Here is a 24,505-nt window from a genome sequence, read left to right on the forward strand (position 1 = left end):
TGCCAACCCCTCGCTCCACTCCAGCACCACCCTCTCATCCAAATTTGTTCACTTCAGGCTCCAGTACACCAACATGGCGGCGGCCATATTTTGGCTTCATTTACGCAGCCGAGAAACCAATGTGTGATGTCACGGTGGCTACGTCCATTATGTCTATGTGTGTAACACAGCTACAGTGGCACATTTAAGCCAGATCTTATGACAAAAAATCAGCACAATCTCCATCCAACAACCCGGCTAAAAACAGCAATACAGAGCATTGATCTGATCTGAGCAATCAAGAAACCAGCATCTTATGAGATGTCAACTGGCATCAATGTAGTCAGAAACATAAACTGAAGCATTAAAGGGTCAGTTTGCCGATTTCCAACCTTAGTCCTATCATGCTATTATGGAGAGCTAATGCTATTATGTGGGAAGGACGCTATCTGCTTCTCCAATGGGCCCTGGAAAACCTCCACCAGACTATGTAAAACGCATCATCTGGCGGAGGCGAGGGAGCTCGCTAAACTACACTTCCTCAGTCTAGGACGCCCGCCTCTGATGTCATGTCTCATTCAAAATCGTCAGGTTTGAAATGTAGACTGCAGACCTGAAGATTTTTTAGACGATCCACCGGTATATTCTGGTCGTGTTTTGGATTCTGTACCGCTCTGAGTCATTGCCTGCAGCGATCAATGTCCTTGACTGGAAAACGGTAGTATTTCACTCCAGTGTCTCTCGCTGGGCCGTTCCTTTCAGAGGGAGGTGCGCAATGCACGCTGGGTGTTGTAGGAATGTAGAACGTACAAAACCACAAGCTGTTTGTAAAACTTTCTCCACAGCTATGGTGCCAATTTCAAATATTATTGCGTCTATTGATTACAGAGAACACCAGCTTTGACTGACAGAGGGCGAATGTCTCCTTTAACACAGCTTAGACAAACAGCTTACAAAAAACGCCACATTAGAGCTAACACACAGGAAGGTCACAGGACAGATCACAAGACTTACAGAGATAAAATTCTCTTTGAAAAGTCGGACTACAAAATGTTAATAAAGTACTTGTTTTCGAAGTGGAGCTTCTGCAACTTTCACCTGTACCAGAATCAGAATCACTTCACATTGCTCTCAGTTTGCAGACACAGAAACAGACATATGCAAATCTTTTTTACAAACCAAAGGCAAAGAAATGTTTATGTTCTCACTGCTGGCTCTTCTGTTTTGTAAAGTATGCAGCATGTTGTCTGAGGGTTACAGGGACACCATACTGGAAATCTTGTCAAAGAAGGAGCAAGCTTAACTCTGGTCAGAACACTTTTTATGGTTACAACTTCGGGTTTCCTTCTGAATAAAAGCTCTAAATGCCATGTTGCATAGCCCAGCTCCTGCTTAATGTCTGGCAGACGTCTGAGGAGTCCTTGAAAAACAGATCATCTTCGGTCATCTGTGCTGCTCGCTCAGGAGTTGGGTTGAGGAGCAGCAGCAGCAGCAGCAGCACTGAGGCAGAGCTGAGAGGACAGATGGTCCACTCGTATTTACAGGATGTGACAGCAGCATTTGGAAGGAGCAGGATATGGTACACAGTTAGTCATCATCCTCATTTTAAATGCAGTGTCGCAGAGCGTGTGTCTGCATGAGCCTATGTAGTTGTTATTGCAAATTGTTGCGGCCGTACAAAAACAGGAAAACAACATAAATGCATGGATTAATCAGGTCCTCTGTACATTTGAAACCTTTAATTACAAGTGAGTCATCAGTTAGGCCTGACACACACACACACGTGCATGTACTGTTGCATCATCATGATGTTGTTGCCAGGGTCAGACTGGGTACTTTAAGCTCCACCTCCTCAATCTGTCAGCCCTGTGAGAGGAGCGGGTACATGCATATTTGTGTGTGCGAGAGAGGGAGAGAAGCAGACTGCTTCACATAAACATCACTGCCTCTGTACGTCTTGTTTCTGATTCTCTGACCTCCGTCTCCACAAGCCAATAGTGCCCATCACCCGTTCATCATCTACATCTTCCAGCTGCAACCTCTTTTTCAGCGCACTAAATTTAAGTAACATATTTTAGTGCTTGCAAGGCCACATAGTGACCTTTCAGATGCTGGAAAAGGAATTCTCTTCTTAAGAGAGCAAACCATGCAGCTGCCGTGAAGTGAACAATAATTTGGGTCTTTAAATATTTCTGTGTTTACATAACTTTAATATTTCTGCTGGGGAAAATGCTGCAAGTGTGGTGAAGGTCGGATTTGTCTTTTTACATATACCTAAGATCCAAGGGATAAGAAAATGAGAGCGTTTATTGTATTTAAATATTGATCCCTGGGCTGTTCCTGCATGTTTTTTAATCCTTTATTTAGAGGCCCATAGCACAGTCACTGTACATGCTGTTATTATAAATTATATTTATGGTTATTTTCAGGAAAAGTTAGCTGACTTAAAACTACCATCACATGCCATCTTAGCGATGCTACTCCACACGTGTTTGAGGCCATTTAAAAAGTGTTCGATTTTCTTATTTATGCTCTGTGGATGAAAATCTTGTTCCATCTGTCAAACTGTAACCAAAAACATTCAAAACTAACGGCATTCCCATCAGCTGTTCTTTGTGTAGGGTGCTAACAAGCTAGTAATTGCACGCTATCATGGTGAGCTACAACAGATTATGGCTGCTAAACAACAGCCTGTTAGCATGTTGGTGTCTGGATGTTAGCCTTTAGCTCAAAGCACCACAGAGCTTAAAGCTCCTGTGAGGAACTTTCGGTTTGTGTCGATTTTGGCGCCCCCTGTGGAGAAAGCCGTACCTCTTATCTCTTTGCTGATTTTGTCCTGTAAGCTTAAAGTAATAATCTCAAAGATTTTCATGTAAATAAATGTCTGTTAAGTCACTATCGATCGCCGAATGAGGTAACACATTGGTGACTGAGCCTATGGCCCACTGATGAAAGCTTTTGCATTTGCAGTATATAGTATTATTATGGACTGTGTGTCCGTGGGCGACATTCACTGAAAAAATCACAGGCGGCGCCCAGTTAGTGATGTGTTTTCCATCACCCAGCAGTGGTTGGTCTGCCAGAGAGGGTAGGCGGAGCTAAGCGGCTGCTTTTCAGGTCTCTGCAAGTGTTGCGAGTAAACAGTAATCTACTATGGCTGAACAAACAAAGAAAAGATCGATGACTACAGATACAACTTCAAAAATAAGTGAAAATCCAAAGAAAAAGAAACACATTCGATGCTCTGATGAAGGCAAACAGTCTAAAAAGGAAAGCGACCGTCAGCCAGGAAAATCAAAAGATACAACTGTAACAAAGGGAGCCAATAGACGTCATCTCGGAAGTGTACTCCTGGAATTGCCGGTTATCGGCATAAGGTGCCACCAAATAGAACGAAACTGAGGTCTTCAAGATTATCACTTCAAGGCCTTGCTAGTGGAGCCTGTTGGTGTTGGCAGCAGAAAAACATCCATTGATTTTGAACGTTTCCTTCTAAAGCCTTGTCTGTGAAGGTTCTCAGCCATCCAGGTCATGGTAATTGAAGGTTTAATCCAAAAGGCAACTGGACTTAGTTGAAGTTCTTGAAGACGTTTCGCCCCCTCACAACCTCTTCTAAAAGAACTCCTTTAGAACTGAAGAAGAAGAACTTCAACCAAAGCAACTTCCCGCACCTTCTATCACTAACAAGTAGACAACACTGCTCTTTAAGGGCTGTGAGAAGCGTTCCATGATAACAACAAAGAGAAAAAAACCAAAGCTAATTCGTGATGGTATCAGGAAATTAGTTGGCATGCCTGAAAAGGCCAGGGATTTCCTTCGCTGTTTGTTAGATAAAAAGGACATAAAGGAGGCAGTAGCACCCACTCCTCCTCTCAAGAGCAAAAGTATAAAAAGTCTGCAGCGAAGAAATTAATACGGGAAAGACAAGATCAGTCTAAAAAGGAAAGTGACCATCAGCGAGGAAATCAAGAGTACAACTGGAGCCAACCGTGGACATCACACATGGGACACTGTCTGGAGATCTGGGACATGTGCTCCCGCAATTACCGTTTATGCCATAGGTGTCACCAGACTCATTCAGTCTGTTTATAAAACTCGGCGCCGACAAGTTTGGAACGATGTTCGAGCGCTGCTCGGACGGAGACGGGCGGAATTTATAGCTGAGATGACAAGGAGTCGCAGAAGTTACCGACAGCATAGCATCGCGCCGGAAAGGGGGCGGAGATTAGCATGTCGACATGGGTTTTGTGCATCAATGCTGATCGGAACCGAGGCAATAATTACCTGAATGCTGATTGTAACATTTCCCTCTAAACAAAAAAAGCCGGGTGTTAGCCGGGTGTTAGCAGGTTTTTTGACCAGTGGGAAAGCGGCTTAAGAGTCTGGGACTCCAGGGTCCGGGAATTCTAAAAACTAAGGAAAAATTATAAATGACGATTTCTAAATCATTGATTTAGAAAGAAAAAGGAAAGTGACCATCAGCGAGGAAATCAAGAGTACAACTGGAGCCAACCGTGGACATCACACATGGGACACTGTCTGGAGATCTGGGACATGTGCTCCCGCAATTACCGTTTATGCCATAGGTGTCACCAAAGAGATTATAACTTTAAGTGGTGGTTTTCAACAAAAATAAGTGTTTGCCCTGGAAAATGTAAACAAAGGCAGTGTGCACTCAATCAGTTCGTTTGACACCTTCCCCTGCCAGCGGATTCAGGCATTGAAAACAACTATATAGAAACAATCAGTCTGGTCGCTGAGGGTCTCGTTTGCTTTTGTCGGTCCTCTAGAGTAATCAGAATTCATTTCAGTCCGTTTCATAACCAGCAAAAAACTCCCCACAGGAGCTTCATGAATAGCCTCACAGAGCTGCTGGTATAGACCAAACAAGGGACACTTGTTTCGTCTTGTTTGCCTTTGGTTCAAATGTAAAGACAAATACGACCTGCATTGCTTTTGTTAGTGGAGACAATGGGATGATTGTGCGGCAGGCAAAAACACCTGTGTCCACATTCCATCTGAATAATGACATTGAAGGAATAGTTCTGTTTTTGCAGAGTAGGATAAGAAGACCAACAATTATATCAGTCTGTATATGCATCTGAAATCAGGACATATTTATCCTAGGGTAGCATAAAGAGCAGAAGCAGAGAGGAGCGGCTAACCTTCCTCTGCTTACAGGTGATTTTTTTATGTCTTTAATTTGTACAAATGATGCATTCAACATACAAATTATGACCAGTTAAGTTAATGATTTTTTACTTTGGAGAGAACTGGGTTAGCTTCCCCCCTCTTCTTTCAGTCTTTATGCTTAGCTAAGCTAAGCCTCTCTTGGCTCCAGCTCCACATTTAGCTTACAGACATGAGTGGTATCAATCTTCTTATGTAACTCTTGGAAAGAGAGGGAACAAGCATATTCCCCAAAATGTAAGATTATTCAGTTTCTCTCTTATTTACCATCTTATGAGTTTTTCCTTGCATGCATGGAGTAACTACCACAGCTTCTATCTAATTATAAAATGCAATTAATTGTTTTTGTTGATGAATTAAACCCAATTATCCGTCAGATGTAGTTTGCTGTTTCTTGTGCCCTTGCTGCTGCTGGTTTCCCTGCTGTCTGAGAACTGATGTAATATATTGCCCAAAAGTGAAAAACCCAGTAGACGGTATTTCACACAGATCCAATCAGCACTCACAGTGGCAGACTGGAAGTGAACAATAGCAATAAAAAAGAAGCTCTCTGTTGTATTTTAATCACCTAAAAGCCTTTCTGTGAGGTGGAGGGGAGAGGGGAGGGGGAGGGAGAGGACGGAGGGAAGAAAATGAAGGAAGCAGGAAGCAAAGAGCGATGCGGAGGGCACGTTCAAGCCAAGATGGAAAATACTAATCTGTCTTCCTGACTTCTTTGGGTAGCATTTATCTTTTTTAATGCATCCCTTCCCCCTTCTTTGAAAATGGATCTGATGGCAGCTACAAAGTGTTGCAAGCAGTCGCTCAAGACAATAAAATTCATTCAATTTAACCTACTTTTGTAATCTCAAAAACAGCATGGAAACGGAGTCAGAAATATCAGTCGCACATTTCGACTGAACACGCCGTTTAAAACACATGGAGTGCACAATCTGCTGCTGCGTTAGCTCCTTCTTTGTTATGGCTTTCCATTTTTCTTTAACCTCTCTTACATCCTCCTCCCTCTCTCTCTCTTCCTGTTCTCTTTACGCGCCTGTCAAGCTGTTCCCATGACAACGGTGACTGCTAGCTGTCAGCAGTTGCCATAGCAATGAGAAATGATCTATGTGCGAGGGTGAAACGCCACATTTGGTACCATTTTGTTTGGTGTCACTTGCACGAGTGGCTGCGTGGAGCTCAGATGGTATTCCTTAACTCTGCCCCACGAGACCCAGCTGTTTATGATCCATCCCATAAATTCACCTGGTTTATTACAGCAGCACATTCTGTACTGACTAGGACTCTAAAAATAAGAAAATAATCTGTCAGTATGGTGAGATAAGTTAGCCTAACTCAAAATCAGTTTCATAGGGGTCACAGGGGGTAAACTGCTCCTTACATTTAAATGTTAACAAGGTTTTTAAATGGCTTACAATTTAAGTTTCTGAAATGAAAATAGGAAGAAACCATGAGGGAGGTAAATCATTTCTTTTTGAAATGTAGAGGTGCAGCGATGTCATCTGCAGCATCAGTTTGAACATCAATCAGCAAATGAGGCGGTCTCATAGAAGACAAGCTATCCTTCTCACAAAATGCACTTTGGGGTAATAAACAGCTTCTGCTGGGGAGAAGAAATGCACTGGTGTTGAGTTTCTTGACCATCGATCAGCAGGATGACAGAAACACGGAATGCACCTTGTGGTGGTTGTCACACACTCATCTAATTGTTATATTTCACTGTGTGTTACCAACAGTGGCATGGATGGATGTAATAATAAAAATATGCTCGACGATAGATAAACAGTTATTGATGTTCCTGAGGAAGTCGTGGTTTAGTCCTCTCGTATTCAAGGAAGAAGAAGGATGACACTGTCTTTGCTCTACGTTTCAAAACAGTATTCATTTCTTCTTTGTTAAAACAAAACCTTTGGTCTGGGACCCAAGAGGAAAACAATTCTGGGAGTTCAAAAACCTGAATACCCCTTTCCCACCAGACCCGCTAATAAATGCTGATTGTCTCTTTTACCATTGCCAGTGAAGCATACTCCTGTCGGTCTCTTTTCTGCTGCGTCAGCGTCTGACGTCACAAACAAGCCCGAAACAGGGTTAGTGAACAGTGAAGATGTTACGGTGGTTAGGTCTTTATTGTATCTATCACTCATTCAGTCTGTTTATAAAACTCGGCGCCGACAAGTTTGGAACGATGTTCGAGCGCTGCTCGGACGGAGACGGGCGGAATTTATAGCTGAGATGACAAGGAGTCGCAGAAGTTACCGACAGCATAGCATCGCGCCGGAAAGGGGGCGGAGATTAGCATGTCGACATGGGTTTTGTGCATCAATGCTGATCGGAACCGAGGCGATAATTACCTGAATGCTGATTGTAACATTTCCCTCTAAACAAAAAAAGCCGGGTGTTAGCAGGTTTTTTGACCAGTGGGAAAGCGGCTTAAGAGTCTGGGACTCCAGGGTCCGGGAATTCTAAAAACTAAGGAAAAATTATAAATGATGATTTCTAAAATCAATGATTTAGAAAGAAAAAGGGAGATTTAAATAAAGATCAAGCTATTTTTCCTACTCCAACTCCGAGGGTTTGGAACCCTTACAGGAGAAAAGAGAGTTCTGTGAACACTTTTTCAAGGTTTGGAACCCGCAGATAAAACGTGTTCTGGGGAACACAACTAATAAGTTTAACTGACAAGTTAAAACTTTTAGAGGCGTTTCTAATACTTAACGTGTTAGAAGGTGTCCTTGGGGAAGTAAGCATATACTGTTGTAATGTTCTGCCCGGAACTTAATATATTTTGTTTTTTCTTTCTGTTAATGTTCTTAATGCTCTGTTTTTAACTGTGTAAAGCACCTTGAATTGCATTAAGTATAAATGTTGCTCTAAAAGGCCTTACCTTGCCAAATATTAACAGTCCACTCGGCCGTTGCGTTTTAAAATTCATCCAAATGATGTCCTCAGATTTAGGACATAATTGTAAATCTATACGTTCATTTAGTACCACAATGTTCACATATGTTCACATGGCAAGGCAAGGAAAGGCAAGTTTATTTATATAGCACATTTCAGCAATTCGACAACGACAATTCAAAGTGCTTTACACAGAACAACAAAAGCAAAGAAACGCATCATAAAACAAGACATTAAAAAGCAAAGTGAAGATCAAATAAAAACAGCTAAAACAGAAGCCAAAATATAAAAATATAAGAGTAAAAGCTACAGTGCAGATATAAATAATTAGAACAGTTATTAAACAGTTATTTCAAAACATTGTTCTCCTCGTCTCTTTCAAAAGAATACCATCATACAACGAGACGAACAAGGTTAAATAAAAAATTTAAACCTGAAGATATATAATGCAAAAATAATTGCAAGACAGTTTCACCAAATTCCAAAGAAGTTCATCAAAAAACATTTGGAATGTAGGAGAAAACCTAACTTTTATGTTAGAATAATATAAATGAACTTGTGCTCGACTCTCTCAGATGTCTTAGTATTCAGGTCAGAGCTGCATATCAGCATGTAGACATTCTAACAAGATGAGCTGTGTCAGATGGCTGGATCGATAAACATATTAGCAAATCTGTGTGCTATTCCTGTGACTGACAAACACACGGACAAACACACACACACACACACACACACACACACACACACAGTATAGGGCGTAGACAGCTCAGCTCAGCCAAAAGCTTGGAAGATAAATAACCCACAGCTAGTCTTCTCATCTTTTGCTCTCTGTGCACCCTCACACAGTCAGACACACAGAAACGCACACACCGATATCTCAGCCATCACCTGTCAATCTGCTCCACCTCTCAGCTACAAACACAGAGGAGCAGAGAACTCTGAGGAAAGTTTAAAGCTCAGTAGCTCAAAAAGTAACTTCTGAGCGCACTCCGCGAAAGTAACAGAACATGTCCTTCTGGCGCGAAATCCATGACAGATATGCCAGTTTTACATTTAGAAACAATCTACTGTCAGGGGCTGCTCAGCTGCAAAGCTCACCTCAAAATTATTAGCTTACATTCCTATAGAGAGGATGAAAAGCCCTCTTAACTAAATTAATATTTCTACCTTATCAATAGCACAGTTGATTATACTTGGTAAGACTGGTAAGGTTTTTTTCTTATTTATATGATTGCGACTCTCCCGACCTCCACACTCACAGACTTTGAGGCGCGTGGAACTGAAAAATGATTAACAATAATGCCTTTCTGACTTATGATAGTTTGACACACATACATGCCGGAGGACGGCTTTTTTTCTTATTAGATTTATAGGCCCATCTGGTTTTCAGGCAACATGTGCTGCCATGACAGTTTGTCCCATTCCTCATTTTTATGCAGTTCTCAAACCCTCACAGACTCACGCAATGCACGCCTGACGCCATTTAAGTCCTTGAGTGTTCAGTGCTTAGGCTTTAGAGTAGAGAATAGGATTGGGCCATGGTATCTGCTCTCACAAAAGTGTTTGATTGTGCTCCTCTTACCTGCGGAGTTCCTCAGGGATCCATTCTGGGTCCCGACTTACTCTTAGGACAACCTATTTTCTGATTGTCTTGTTTTAAATATGTATTCAAATGCATTATAATGTCTTTTTTTAAACTTGAAAGCACTTTCTAACCATTGAAATAACCCAACACACTCAAGTACTAAGGGTCAGTCATCACCAGAACCAACATTTAATACGACAGGTAATTTCATATGCCAACTTAAAAAAAAAAAAACATAGCTTGCGTCTTCAAAAAGAAATCTGCACAATGCAACAATGGTTTGGATAAAGTTAGGGGAAGATTGTAGTATAAGCTGTTATTATTGATTCTGATTGAAGTGATGGCCCTGATTGACAAACTTAAATAAATATTTTTGGATCTCAGAAATAAAAGGATGTGACAGCTGATTATTCCTCATAAAATACGTGGATACCAGCAAGCTGCAACTGCATACATCTTCCTCAGACAACACGCCACTGGCTCACATGAAACCAAGAGGTTAAATTTGTCACTGACAAAAGTTTATTAAAACTTCCCCTTACCCTATTTGTCACCTGTCAACTGAACAGTTGAAAATGCCTCTAGATATTATTTTCCTCTCTGTTACAAAGGAGCAGAAGTCTAATCTTTCTCTCAGACAGGGCATCAGGTTACATTAAAACACAGACTGACTCCACTGTGAAAAATCACCTGTCAGGCAGCATTCACAGTCACTCCTACGACCTTGTACATGTGCGCCTGGATTTGTAAACATAAGCAAATGTCTGCCGAGACAACAGCCACGGCAGCCTGGACTCTGATCTGCAGACTCATCGGGACCCCAGAGGAGACCAAAACATAGGAGTGTGATATTGGAGTGGAGTTTCCAGGCGAGTCTGCACATTTAAATATTGAGATGTCAGCATGGGAATGAAATGAACCTCATTATATTCTACAGTGAACCTCTGGATACAGCAAACTTCACAGGATGCTGGAATAAACCTTTCCCGTATTAGTGCTGGCATGTAAACTCTGGTGCCCCAAAACGGCCCAATGTAGTTAAAGGTCATCAGACAAGACAAAATTTAGCTTAAAAAACATGTAAATAATACAGTAGGACAGGAAATAGATTGTAAAAGGATGCTTTAAGTTAACATCTTTCCCTCTCAGTTGGTTCAACTAAAATCAAACTGCTACTTAATTAAAACTTAATTCATTTAACTTTTCATGTATTTATCATCTGCTAAAACTATTACACTGCTTCATTTATTTTAATGAATTATTTTAACACTTTTATAATGTTTTATACTCTGTTAAGCACTTTGAATCGCCTCAGTGTATGAACTATGATATACAAATAAAGCTGCCGTACCTTGCCTTATTTTTCATTTTTATTTCACCACGCTTTTGATTATTTCAGGTTTGTGTTGGTGTGTGTGTTTGTGCGTTTGAGTAAACAACATCAGACAAGAAAGCAAAAGATTGGAGGTTAAAGAAAAAAAAATATTTCATCATATTCCTTTATACTAGGGGTGGGAATTGCTCATGATACGATTTGATCATTTCTTTTTACATTTTGTGAAATGTTCAAACATTTTTGCGTTTCGTGACATATTTTTGCAGTTGACCTTCAGGGCCACCGTAGTTAGTATTTGTACAGTTGTTAAAGCCCGGGGTTGCCGTTACTGTTGCCAATGTTGACACAGAAAATGAGGTCAACTTTTCCACTGCCGATGCCTTGTTGGACCTAGTGAGAAACATGATGCCGGCCAATTCGATTCAGTCTCGCTTCCAACGGTACAAGACTGAGAGGCTGGAGTTTGATATTCACACACACGAGCCAAAGCCACAGTTAAATCAAACGCCAATTGAAGTGCGACTGGTGGGTCAGTATGTCGGAGGAGTTAACATGTGGGCCTGATTGTGTGCTCGTTTATTTTTGGACTGACCCTCAAGAACGATAATCACGATACAGCAATTCTGCAATAATTGACATATTGCTAGACAGTCATATAACGATACATCACGATATCTGATTAACTGAAGAATACAAAATGCCCGTACAAAATGTCAGTTTCACAGAATTTGACACAAACATGAAACAATGTTTGTGTTTTCAGTCTGAAAATTTAATTTACACAACTATAGAACAAATTAGGACTTTGGATTTGAAAGTGGCTGACACATCTCTTCACTTCACTTCTTTTTCTTTTTCTTCTTCTTTTATCCTGCTGTCAACTTCTACTTTGGCCAATTCATTTCTGTTTATGTTACCCTAATTCTTGCCATAAGCACCACAGCGAGGAGTCATGAAGTAGTGACGCAGACTGTTGCAGGGAATTCTGTTTCTGGAGTCTTAAATCTGTAAGTTAAAATATCGATATTTGGCATCAGCGATGATTGTATTGTATGAGTCAGGAAGCTATATTTATCACCATATCGTTATTTTGTCCCAACCCTACTTCATACAAAAATTTTTTGGTATTTCTTTATCTTAAAAACTAATATATTTTGGACATATCCAGTTTGATTTTTCATGTATTTACTGAGCTTTGAGTCTGCATAGTAAACTCTACATCTCTTTGTTGTGATTTACATGGAAGATTTATGTTAAGTCTTGTAATGGCTTAAAAGTGTCACTTTGTCTTTAAAAAAGAAAAGTTGTCTTCAGGTTTAATATCCAACATTTTATATTCCTGAATAGTTCACTTGTGGAGATGCATGTTTTTCACCAGATAGGGATGATAAACACGGCCTGTCAGCAGGGTGCTCTCAGCAGGATAAGCTCCCATAATCAACATTTAAACAAGACTTCAATGAAAGTCTCTCTCTCTGTTTCTCTCTCTCTCTCTCTGTTTTTGAATCGTGGTCTTGCTCCTCAGCTGTCTGTTTCTTTGATGTTGGTGCCAGCTAGGACGCGAGTGGGTGCAATGCTCCTCACTGGTTAGACATAGATCCAAAACTCACAATATTCACAAACAAATGCAAACACACATCCTCAACAGACAGAGCTCAACTGAGTCCAGAGCATGAAATGTATTCTCTTTAAAACTGACAGAATTTCCATTAGGACTGCAGGCAGTCAGTCAAGCTGACGTACATGAGAGCGGCGAGTTAAACATTAAAAAAGATGGAAAACTGTGTATGTGTGTGTGTGTGTATTTGATCAGTGGGTAGTCAGAGAGCACAGGCTTTTTTTTCCTGAGGAAGCAATGTCTGCAGCAGATATACATATGTGTGTGTGTGTGTGTGTGTGTGTGTGTATGTGTGACTGTGTGCGGTTGGGGGGGTGTAAGCGGTAGGTTTCAATAGAGGCAGCTTGATAACACTCTCCACTCAGCTGTGTTAATAATATCCCACTCTGATGGGCCCTCAATCATCCAAGTGCGCACGCACACACACACATACACACACACACACACACACACACACAGGGGCGGCTGTTTTACTGCTGTTGTCTATACTATAGAGCAGTGTAGTAAGAACAAAAAGCTCTTACTAGAATTACAATTGCGGAAGGGAAAACATTTTGCCTAAAAAGGGTACAGTACACTACACGGTCTCAAGTACACAGACACGATATTATCTGCACGTTGTCGGTATCTGCAGATTATGGCTTCATTTTTCTGCCAATACTTTTCGCCGATAAAACAGCGCTTTGCTCGATGATTCCCTAAAAAAAAGCTTGACATAATGCTACTACATTAACTCGGCGAAAGCGTGTGTGCGCTCTGCCTGCGCCACACCTCTTCCATGAAGCGTGAAGAAGGGTGCAAGACCCTGCGGTGTGGCAGGTTTTCAAAGTTTCCCAAACAGACAGCAAGGTGGATTTCATTGTATGTATTTGTTCTGTGCACTAAGTAAAATTTGCTCTAGTTGTGGCTGTTGTCAGGACTGTCTCAGGGAGACCATCATCCAAGCCTGTCTCAATTGTATAAATATTACAGTTTTATTTGAAAGAAAATGTTACATACAAATAAATATAACATTTTGTAAATTAACCTAAGTTTAAGTAGTTTTCTTATATTGCCCAGTGAATGTGTACATTTTAAAAAGCACTGTATTATGTTATTTCTGCATCTGCAGGTGGGCCACTTCAAGTAGAAGTAGGCATGATATCAGTTCCACCACAGGGGAGACTTGATGTTGCAATTAGGTGGAAAAAAACATGTGCCTAATATATCGGTATTGAAATCAGCAAAAAGGGTTGGAAAGGGTTGGAAAATATCGGCATATCGGATATCGGCAAAAAATCCAATATTGACATCCCTTATACAGACAACCCAACATTACACCCACATACGGAAGCCCTGAGCGGACATGCATCCATACATTATATTTACTCAGTTTTCCCGTGATGACGAGTTATTTCTGGTCCTTTTCTCGAGATCTCGTCTTATTTTTGTCGTTGTCGCATGTACCCACATGTGATTTCTGAACATATTGTTCCAGAAACATAGCTTCATTTTTCTGCTATGACAGCGAGACTACTGTAATGATTCATACATCTCAAAGTAGGAAACCCATTTCTTAATGGCCCTGATTTTGAGCATGTGGGCGTTTTTAGTCTGGAACAGGAGAGGTTCTTCAGACCACACTGTTTTCAGATTCAGAGTTTTCCTGATAGTTCCACATAAGGGCTCAGCCAAAAGCAGACAGAATGTACGATATGTGTTCAAGGTTTGTCCGTACATTTTTGGCCACATAGCTTCTCCCTCATCCATCGTGTTTACTTTCCTTCCATCTCTCTATTTTCCAGCGTATGTATGTTGTTTACAAGAGGAGCTTTTGAAATTCCCCAAGAGGCGACTGCAATCCACATTTATGCTCCTGATCTGTGCGTTTGCATGTGAGTGTGAGGTTGAAGAGAGGAGACGGAGAGCCTGTGCCACTTCTAATTAAAATTAAACAGAATAAGAAGAAGGAGCAGGAGGAGAGGGAGGAGAGGGGGGCGAGGGAGGGAGAGAGACAGAGGAAGTGGTTTTACTTTAAGGAATGCATCATTATGCATCATTATTATCCATCATCAGGATTTCTGCCATGCTCTGTTTTGTCCATGATTATCATTAGTGTCCTTGTAACGATTTGTGTGTTTGTCTTAGTCAATGTTTGTGTGTATGTGTATGTGTGTGTGTGTGTGTGTGTGTGTGTGTGTGCTGTTATGCTTAATATGCCAACAGTGGAATATTTTTGTGCATGTTTGAATGTTTGATCTGGTTTTTGCTTTGCACCATCATCTGTCTCACTCTTAATCACCTCTAACGAGTATACACTCTAAGTTATACTTAAGCCGCATTCCCACTGGTCAAAAAACCCGCTAACACCCGCCTTTTTTGCTTAGTGGGAAAGGCAACAATCGGCATTCAGACCCGGGTCAAATGAGTCTGCAGTAGACCCGGGTAATTATCGCATCGGCTCTGATCGGCATTGATGGGAACACAAAACCCGTGTTGACACACTAATCTCCGCCCCCTTTCTGGCCTGATGCTATGCTCTGTCGGTAACTTCTGCGACTCCTTGTCATCTCAGCTACAAATACATCGTTCCAAATTTGTCTGCGCCGACTTTGATAAACAGACTGAATGAGTAATAGATACAATAAAGACCCAACCACCGTAGGATCTTCACTGTTTACTAACCCTGTCTGTGGCGCGTTTGTGACGTCAGACGGTGACGCAGCAGAAAAAAGACAGACAGGAGTATGCTTCACTGGCAATGGGAAAAAAGACAATCGGCATCTATCAGCAGGTCTTCCTGGGTTAGGGTTAGGGTCCTCGCCATTTTGGTAGGACTTCTGTGATGGTTGGTTGATAGTTGGAGACTAGTGTGTGCATGATTTGTGTGTGTTATTAATAACTCTGGTGTACTGATAATTAAATGAACCTGAATGATCTTTTCAGAGTGCATTATCTGTTCATATCCGAATTATGTTTCATATTTGTTTACATCTGTGGCATTTATGCAACGAGCTTTTATCTATTTTCTGCACTGCTTTTGTGATTTCCATTAGTGGACTCAGTCAAACGACAAAACTGACAAATGGGAAAGTTTTTGTTTTTCCCTCAGTTTCACCAAACGTCTACAGCCAACACGTAAAACTCACTCAATGATTTCTGTTAGCAGCGGAAATGCAAATCCCCATCACTCCATTAAATTACCCTGAGACCATAACAAGGATAAAGCCGCACTGGCGTGAAAATATATTCCATCTACTGTGCATGGCTGCTTCCAGTCTGGGCAATTAAAGAGCATTACCAATACAGCCTGTGCAGGAGGGGTCATTTCAGAATATGTCTGAGTGCAATCTTTATATTCTGGACACGGTTACGTTCATCTGCTTATGAAGCATTAAATTTCAGCGCTTCTCGATGATCTCTCGTGTTTGTCCCCTGCATCTCCAAAGAATTTCAAATTACACGGTTTTCCCTCGGGGTATCACAGCCCCAGCAGGCCACCTGCACAGATAATAGCCAGAGGATGTTCTCGCACAATTATGGGTACGCGGGTGATATGATGGATTCAAGCTGCAGCTGAGCATCATCAACAACACTGAAGTACACGTAATTATAGGAAAGAGCCTCCTCAAGGCTGTTAAAGCATTTATACCACCGTAACCAAGAGTACGGAGTAAAAAGGCTCTCTGTGACTCACTGGTTCCCCTAGCAGTTGTCATAGCAGCCTAAAAAATACAGTGAGCTCTGCTTTAGCAACCAATTAATTATAGCCATCTCTGTTTCCTGAAAATGTCTCCAACCAATCAGATCACTCAAATGAAACATATCTCTCCTGGATGGGTCGCTTTAACAGAGCCTCAGCTTCCTCTGCACTTAAACATGTGGAAAGACCCATCCATTAATGCGTCATTAGTTTGACATCATAATTGAAATGTTGTTTCTCTTAGAGCCCCGAGAGACCCGCACAAGAACCCAGGACCAGTTCGGCTGGCTGCCCATGCAGAGTGGCGCTTCAATCTCGCTCAGCTCACAGTCAGCGTAAGCAGTTTTTATTTCTGCCCGATGGAAAACAGTAATATGGTGGACTACAGGGACTGCTTCAGCTAAAACGAGCTAACACACAACTGTTTTTTTCCTCCCAGATATTCATCGGGGGGGCTAATCATTCACAAACCAGACGGAGCGCTGTGACGCAGCACAGCTCAACCTGAGGCTCAGGACTCCCCGAGGAAGCATGAGCTGATGCAGTGGTCACAAAATAATTTCTATTTAGTGAACATGCAGCACTTTCCTCTGTCGGCCAATGTTCTTTGGAGATGCCTGGAATTTCATTTAGCACGTCCAGCATTTCTACAAACCCTAAAGTCCCACTCTGTACTCTGCAGTCCAACAACTCCAGAATGAACTCCCAAGTGTGACATTAGCCGACTGTTAAACTCTGCACTAATTTCTGGTTCTAGCAAAGTCAGCAAAAACAAAGAGCTAATAATTACAGATGGATTACACACTCTATTCACAACATAAAGGTGGGCAGCGCAAGGAACTCGGAGGAACTGTAAAGCAGGCTCGCTCTAGTTCAATATACCTCCTTCATTACGTTCAGCTCTGTGCATCACAGCACCGGAAATTAACCGACACTCTGGTGGCTGTTAATTAAGCAGGCTCTGCCCGGTCCAAGCATGGATAAATTAAGAGAACTTGGAAACAAGGTGGCAACACAGTGACAGTGACCTGTACTCAGTGAGCACAACGCCCAAAAAGTCACCTGAACATAAAGTTATTTACAGATGGAAATCTTTGTGCTAACAAACGTGAACACACACACATTTTTACATACAAAGAAACAGACACACAGAGTTTATAAATGTATATATGCATATGTATATATAAGTATATATATGTATATATATATATATACACATACATATATATACATATATATACACTACTACTAAAGACTTTCAGAGACGCACTGTCAGACTCATTGCATTGGCCCATTAGGGTTTGCACATTACCTAAACAATAAGTCATTACCTGAAATACACATTATAATCATAGACTGTATAAAAAGATGGACGACATGACAGCTCCCTAAAAGTGAAGCCAAACCCTCTCTATCGCCCCCTGCTGACTGGCTGCAGTATAGGTCATAAAGCCTGCCTCCTCCATGTTAACAGATGGGACATGAGTCAAATTATAAAATCAAAAATATAGTCAAATAAATGTTTCTCTCACATGGTTTCTGTCATTATAGTTAGTTCTTAACATGCTGACTTACGTCCAAGTGTTCATTTTTCTGACAAGTTTATTTTTAATTAGTTATTTGATGCTGTAAAAAGGATGATTGACAGCTCTGTTGACAAATACGGCTCCTGCAGCCGATCTGTTCCGGATTATCAGAGTAGAGGATGAAAGGCGAGAGGAGACGTAACTCAAACAATCACTACAGTCATTAAGTTTACATACCTGTGAACGTCTGCTTCAGACCAACACAAGAAGCTGTTCTGCTGTTAAACACGCTGACATGCGGGATCTTTGCTGTTTTTTTCCCCCCCCAGTAAGTCAGGTGTGTGTTTTGGTTAGCAGAAGTGGCTACAGTGGCGTCACCCACAGATCTCTACTGCGCAGCTCTGGCTCCAAATGACATCACCATCAGAAGATGGCAGCCCAAATCACAGAGGCTATTTTGGCTTCTATTTCATACGTTGAGAGCACATGGAGACACGTCGTCCACTTATATATACAGTCATTGGTTGTGGTGTATATAATATAAAAAGCCTTTGAATATCATTTATGTAATTAAGTTTTCTTTCCTCTTCTGCGGTTCTTTGTGCAGATTGAACATGTGAATTTACCCTCTAGGGATTTATTTTTGAGGCTTTTAAAAATACTTGGGCCGGTGTGACCTGCATTTCTGGCTACTGCGCCCACACTGAGTCACAGCTATGTTGTGTTGTTGTGGGGTTTTGGTTAAATCTGAGGCTGGGTAAGCAGCTATTTTTCTTCATTAGGTGTGTTTAGGGGTTAACTTCATCTAACTTATTACCTCGGTTAAGATCTTGTCGGGCAAGGTGAATGCCTCAGCATTACGGGGTAGAGCTTTCTCACACTTCAGGCAAAGTAAAAGCTAAATTAAATTCTCGGTGCAGGAAAGCATCAAGGACGAGGCAGCTGTAGAAATTGTTGCATTTGCTTTGTAAGCATACAGTCATTGAACACGCCGGCTTTCTTACCACTGCTACCTGCTCGTCTACCTCTTTACAACTACTTTACCTGAAGGTACTATCACCACCATAACCATCAACACTCAAATACATCATGTACATGTAAACAGGAACATCGCCATCAACACTTGAAATGTGTCATCTTCATCACATCTTCTTGGTACAAAAGGGAGAGAGAAACAGCTGTGCCTGTGTCAGAAATCGTTTTGCATGTTGCTATGCACTTCTATTGTTCAGCATGATGTTTTTCACTGAAGGGCTTGTGTCTCCATCCATTTATTTTAATGACTGACAGCCAAGAAAGGCTGCTAATGCCTGCTGGAGAGTGCCTGGATTACTTGGTACGACTGAGACCCAGAGCTGCCAATAACAGAATTGTTTCACTTTCCAGGTTGAAAATAAATAAAGAAATAGTATCCACAAAGCCCCAGTTTGATATATAATAACTTTCCTGAGGGGCAGTCATTTAGAAAATATCTGTGATGAGCTTTTTACTGCGTTGCAGCGTGTTTCTGTGTGCCTTCCTCTTACCTTGCGGCCGTCGCTTGCGTGGCAGTTGACGTTGAGCGGAGTAAGCAAGGCCATTAGCTTCTCCTCGTTTCCACTCCTGCAAACGCACACACGGAGGCACACATATTAGATAGAAAACATCCAACACCATAGAGGATTAACACTGTTCCTCAGCAGGAGAGTGTGGGGGAGAAAATGAGGGCGAACGAGATAAGGAGCTCGAAGGGAAAAGCGTGAGAAATTTCATCCGAAGAAACAAACATGGATGGATTGAGAGGTGTGTGTCTCCTTGTAAATCTGACTGCAACGCGCTGAGAAACTCGAACATTTAGCCTCGCTACAGAGGAGTTAAGCTTTTGTTCATGCTGTTGTTGTGTGCTTCCTGGTTCCTAGGCTTGCTGCCCTGGCATTGGGCGGCCACTGGGAAAGTGTTGCCAGGACATCATCCCTGTAGCAGCCGTAAAGGAAGAAGCTGTCACTCGGAAAGAAAAGGATTATTCTTCCATTCTTCTATGTTCCCCTCCTCTCCCTCGCTCGTTTTACTTCTGTTGTTCTGATCGGGCCTCTCCTTCCTCCTCTTTGTTTCTGTATCTTTCACTCTCTGTCCTAAAAAGATAACAACATCCTTTCCATCTCTCCTCTGACTCCTTCTGTTTCTCGCCTCTTCCTTTTACTTCTCTCTTTCTTTTTCCCTCTTGCTTAACTCGTTGCCTCTTAATGCTGGTGCTCAAACAAAGAAAGCCTTCATTCTGATGCAAGCAACATCTTGAGGATTTAAACAGAGGTGAAGGACATGGTGTTGTATGTGTGAGTGCTTGTCTGTTTAATGGATGCATCGAGAGCACAACTAGGCGTGCAGTCAGATCTCAGTGATATGAATCGAGTTAAAAGACAGAACAAAAAATCGATGCAGTAATGAAGCACTTTGGGAGATTTGGAATTATTTTGATACCACTCTCGGTTTCACCCTGTTTATAGTCTTTATGCTAAGCTAGGCTAATCTCTACAACCCAAGTGTTATATTTAACAGACTGATGGGACAGTGGTGTCAATCTTCTTGTCATACGCCGATCAGCCATAGCATTATGACCACTGACAGGTCGCGTGAATAACATTGATTATCTCGTTACAATGGCACCTGGCAGTGGGTGGCATAGGCAGCAAGTGAACCCTTTGTCCTCCCAGCTGATGTGTTGGAAGCAGGAAACATGTCCCAAACATCTCCAAAACTGCAGCTCTTGTGGGGCGTTCCCAGTCTGCAGTGGTCAGCACCTACCAAAAGTGGTCCAAGGAAGGAAAACCATTGAACCAGCGATAGGGATATGGACGGCCATGTGTTGAGCGAAGGCTGGCCCATGTGGTCGGGTCCAACAGAAGAGCTACTGTCGGTCAGAACTGGACTACGGAGCAATGGCAGAAGGCGGCCTGGTCTGATGGATCACGTTTTCTTTTACATCACGTGGATGGCTGGGTGCATGTACGTCTCTTATCTGGGGGAGACATGGCACCAGGATGCATTATGGGAAGAAGGTGAGCCGGCGGAGACAGTGTGAAGCTTTGGGCAATGCTCTGCTGGGAAACCTTGGGTCCTGCCGTTCATGTGGATGTTACTTTGGCACGTACCACCTACCTAAACATTGTTGAGATCAAGTACACCCCTTCATGGAAATGGTATTCCCTATTGGCAGTGGCCTCTTTCAGCAGGATAATGCGCTAAGGAATGGTTTGAGGAACACAACGACGAGTTCAAGGTGTTGACTCGGTCTCCAAATTCCCAAGATCTCCAATCGAGCATCTGTGGGATGTGCTGGACAAACAAGTCCGATTCATGGAGGCCCCACCTTGCAACTTACAGGACTTAAAGGATCTGCTGCTAACGTCTGGGTGCCAGATACCTCAGCACACCTTCAGAGGTTTAGTGGAGTCCATACCTGGACGGGTCAAGGCTGTTTTGCGGCAAAAAGGGGACCTAGACAATATGAGGTCATAATTGTTATGGCTGATTGGTGTATATCAAGTGGACAGGAGTATGACCCTAAATGAATGCTAATGTTGCTGCGTAAACAAGCGACTGCTTGTTTATAGCTCTCTGGTGTGTTTACACAATGTAGTGGTGCAGCAAAGTGGCAATGTATAAAATATATCTCTGTAGTCCACATTTGCTTTTATGAATAACATGATGTTTTTTTCAGTCAATGCATGTTGTCATTTAAGTACAATGTAGAACCATTTAACCAGCTCTACCTATTAATCTTCTATACCACCGTGCAAGGATGCTCTTTGGGCCACAAATAAAAATGAAAAAAAAATAAAATAAAATAAATAAAGCAGAAAAACCCAATATCCCATGAGCCCTGTGTGGGAGTTATTTGACCAAACACAAGACTAAAAAAGGGAAAAGGAAAAAGAAATTTCTTTCTGAGAAATGACATTGGTGTTGTGCCAGTCAGTGGCTCAGCTGTGATAGAGGCACACAGAGTTCACAGTTCACACTTAAACAGCCTGCTGACCCCATAATACACTGGGGTACTGCTATGCTAGGCCAGCTGCTTCCCTGTGTGTCTGTGTGTGTGTGCCTGGGAGAGAGAGTGAGAGAGGGGGAGAGAGAGAGAGATGGAGGGAGGCTGTAGAGGCATTGAGCGCTCAGCCACCCACACACAATCCCAAACGAGAGCGATGCCATTTCCACATGCAAGAGACCAAAACACACACACACACGCCGAACACACACACACACAAACACATGCCCACATGCATTGCCTGCAACCAAAACAAGCCTCCGAAATGCACAAGTGTCCCTGGCCCACATGTTCTGAGCTCTCTGGATCCCAAACACCTGTCTACTGTAGGAGCTGAGTGTATCTGTGTGTGTGTGTTCATATGTTAAACAGTTTGGCACACTGGGAGGAGAGAGCAGGAAAATGACAAGTTGGAAGGAAAATTGAGGGAAGCAGAAAATGATGAAATTCAAACAAAATTAGCAAAAGGGGAAAAAAGCCAAAGGATGGAAGAGACTAAGGGAGAGGAGAGAGGAAATGAAAGAAGAAAAGAAAAAAAAAGAGGAGGAATCAAGGAGAGGAAACACAGGAAAATGATGTGATAGGAAAATACCGGAAATGAGGAACAAGAGAGGAGCTGAGAGGGAAGAGAAGATGCAAGAAAACATGCAAGCAGAGCAAAGGATAACAAACAAGGACAGGGAAACAGACCACATAAGTGGATCAGAGAGGAGAGGAAGCGGAGAAAACAAAGGGGAAATAGAGGAAAGGGAAAAGAGGAAATAGGGAAAATGGATAAGGAGAGGAGATAAGGGAACAGAGGAATGAAAAGGGGAGGGAAACCAAACAAGGGGAGGAGGTGAGAAGAAAGTAACCGTGGAAGCCAAAGAACTGAACAGGTGAACGAGGAAGAGGAAAAACAAATGAGGGGGAAAAACATGAAAGGAAGGAAGGAAAATACGGCGGGAAAAAAAGGGAGGAAGAAAGCAAACTGAAAACAAAGAGCATGCAGAGAGTGGTACTCACCTCGCAGCCTCCAGCAGCTCATCCTTCTTGTATTCACCTAGATGATTACAGAAGATCATGGTGTCAGACAGCTGGCCGCTAACACACAGTGACCACACACACACGCACATGATCGAGCAGAGAGAACAAGCACACACACATGTAAAGACGCAAACACACACACAGAGGAAGGATCTATGCACTGGAGGAAGACACCATCTCTCTTTCTATCTCCCCCCCCCTCCTCCTCCTCCTCCTCTCTTTCTCTCTTTCTCTGCCTTTCTCGCTCAGTGCGCACCCCTCTGGCTCCGGTTGCCGTGACGATGCGTTGCCGGCAGCGACCACAGCGCGTTCATTGTTTGGGCGAGGAGCGGCAGTCTGACACACGCGCTGCCTCTATCCGTCCGTGGGTCCGTCCATCCCTCCCGCCTTCGCCGCGTTTGTCTCCCGTCTCCGTGCCGACGCTCATATTGCTAACCATCTTCCCTCACTCTCCATCATCTCTGTCTCTCTCCCTCTCTGTCTCTCTCTCTGTTTTTTTTTTTTCCTGTGGGCTCAAGAGGCGCAGTTAACATCAAAAAAACACAACAGAAATAAACAAACCCCTCCCCCTTCCTCCCTCGCCCCTCTCTCCAGCTCTCTCTCCCTCTCCTAGCCCTGCCCCCCTGCTACTACAGTCACAACACACACACCTTCCCATATGTGTCTCCTCCGCCTGGGAAACAGACGAGGGAGGGGGAGACAGAAGCTCTTCTCTGACATGCAATATGTAACACTGTTTAAGTAACGGCTAATCAGATTAGTCTTTCTTTAAGGGTGCACCCTTTGTAAATCATACGGAGTATTGATGATTAAAGAGAAGAATGCAAAAGAAGATAATGCATAATAATATATTATATCCTGATCAGTCTGCTGATGATAATACACGTCATTTCTTAAATATGTTTTATATCTTTTTTGACGTAAGAGGCGTGGTACAAAAGGTCACGTGTCTGATCACTCATGTTTCTGTGCGCACCTGAATGCAGCATCCCGCCGAAAAAACGCAAGTGATGGGGACATGCCCGGACTTGTTTACTGCACCTACTAAGGAGACACCAGTGATCGCCGACAAACTCTTTTTATCGTGTGTGCGTCCATGAATGTGTAAATTAGTTTTGCACTGATGTTTATGTTACACTCTGTTAGCGTCGACTTTGGCCGCGATTGTATTTTCGTGTTTGATGTTGTTAAGTCCGAGAATGTGAGCTAACTGTTAGCTAGTTAAGAGTTGTGAAAGTTGTTTAACTTCTATTCATTGGCTCGAGTTTCTGTGACTTTTTAGTCTTAATTTGTATATTGTTGACAACATTGCACAGGCGGTGTGTGCGCCCACTCGCGCCAAGTTAATGTCATAGCATTACGTCAAGCTTTTTTAGGGAATCATCGAGCATGGGCATAATTAAAGTGTTTCAGCGACAGAAAATAGCAGCAGAAAAATGACATATCTGGCAATGCCGACATCATGTCATTTTCAAGCCATAACCTGCAGATACCCATAATGTGCAGATAATATCGTGCATCCCTAATATCTTTACCTGAAATATAAACAAAAACAGCCTGAGATGTGAAAGACCTTCTCAGTGTTTAAAGGAACAGTTCAACATTTTGAGAACTGGCGCTTATTCGCTTTCCTCACTCCCATGA

The 24,505-nt window shown here is 42.4% G+C and overlaps 1 protein-coding gene across 1 annotated transcript in view; it reads right to left on the reverse strand.

Annotated features, from left to right (window-relative positions):
* LOC138601865 (poly [ADP-ribose] polymerase tankyrase-1-like) overlaps window positions 1–24,505 on the reverse strand; it is a 115,204-nt gene that overhangs the window by 53,392 nt on the left and 37,307 nt on the right. Inside the window, exons 5-6 of the mRNA XM_069673140.1 lie at window positions 22,841–22,877; window positions 19,338–19,413 (exon numbers count right to left, since the gene is read on the reverse strand). Coding sequence (XP_069529241.1) covers window positions 19,338–19,413; window positions 22,841–22,877 — 113 coding nt within the window. The remainder of the gene's footprint in view (window positions 1–19,337; window positions 19,414–22,840; window positions 22,878–24,505) is intronic.

The sequence above is a fragment of the Semicossyphus pulcher genome, unplaced genomic scaffold, assembly GCF_022749685.1.
Source record: "Semicossyphus pulcher isolate SPU_LCO1_2020_fin unplaced genomic scaffold, fSemPul1.0.p SCAF_22, whole genome shotgun sequence".
Taxonomy (NCBI): domain Eukaryota; kingdom Metazoa; phylum Chordata; class Actinopteri; order Labriformes; family Labridae; genus Semicossyphus; species Semicossyphus pulcher.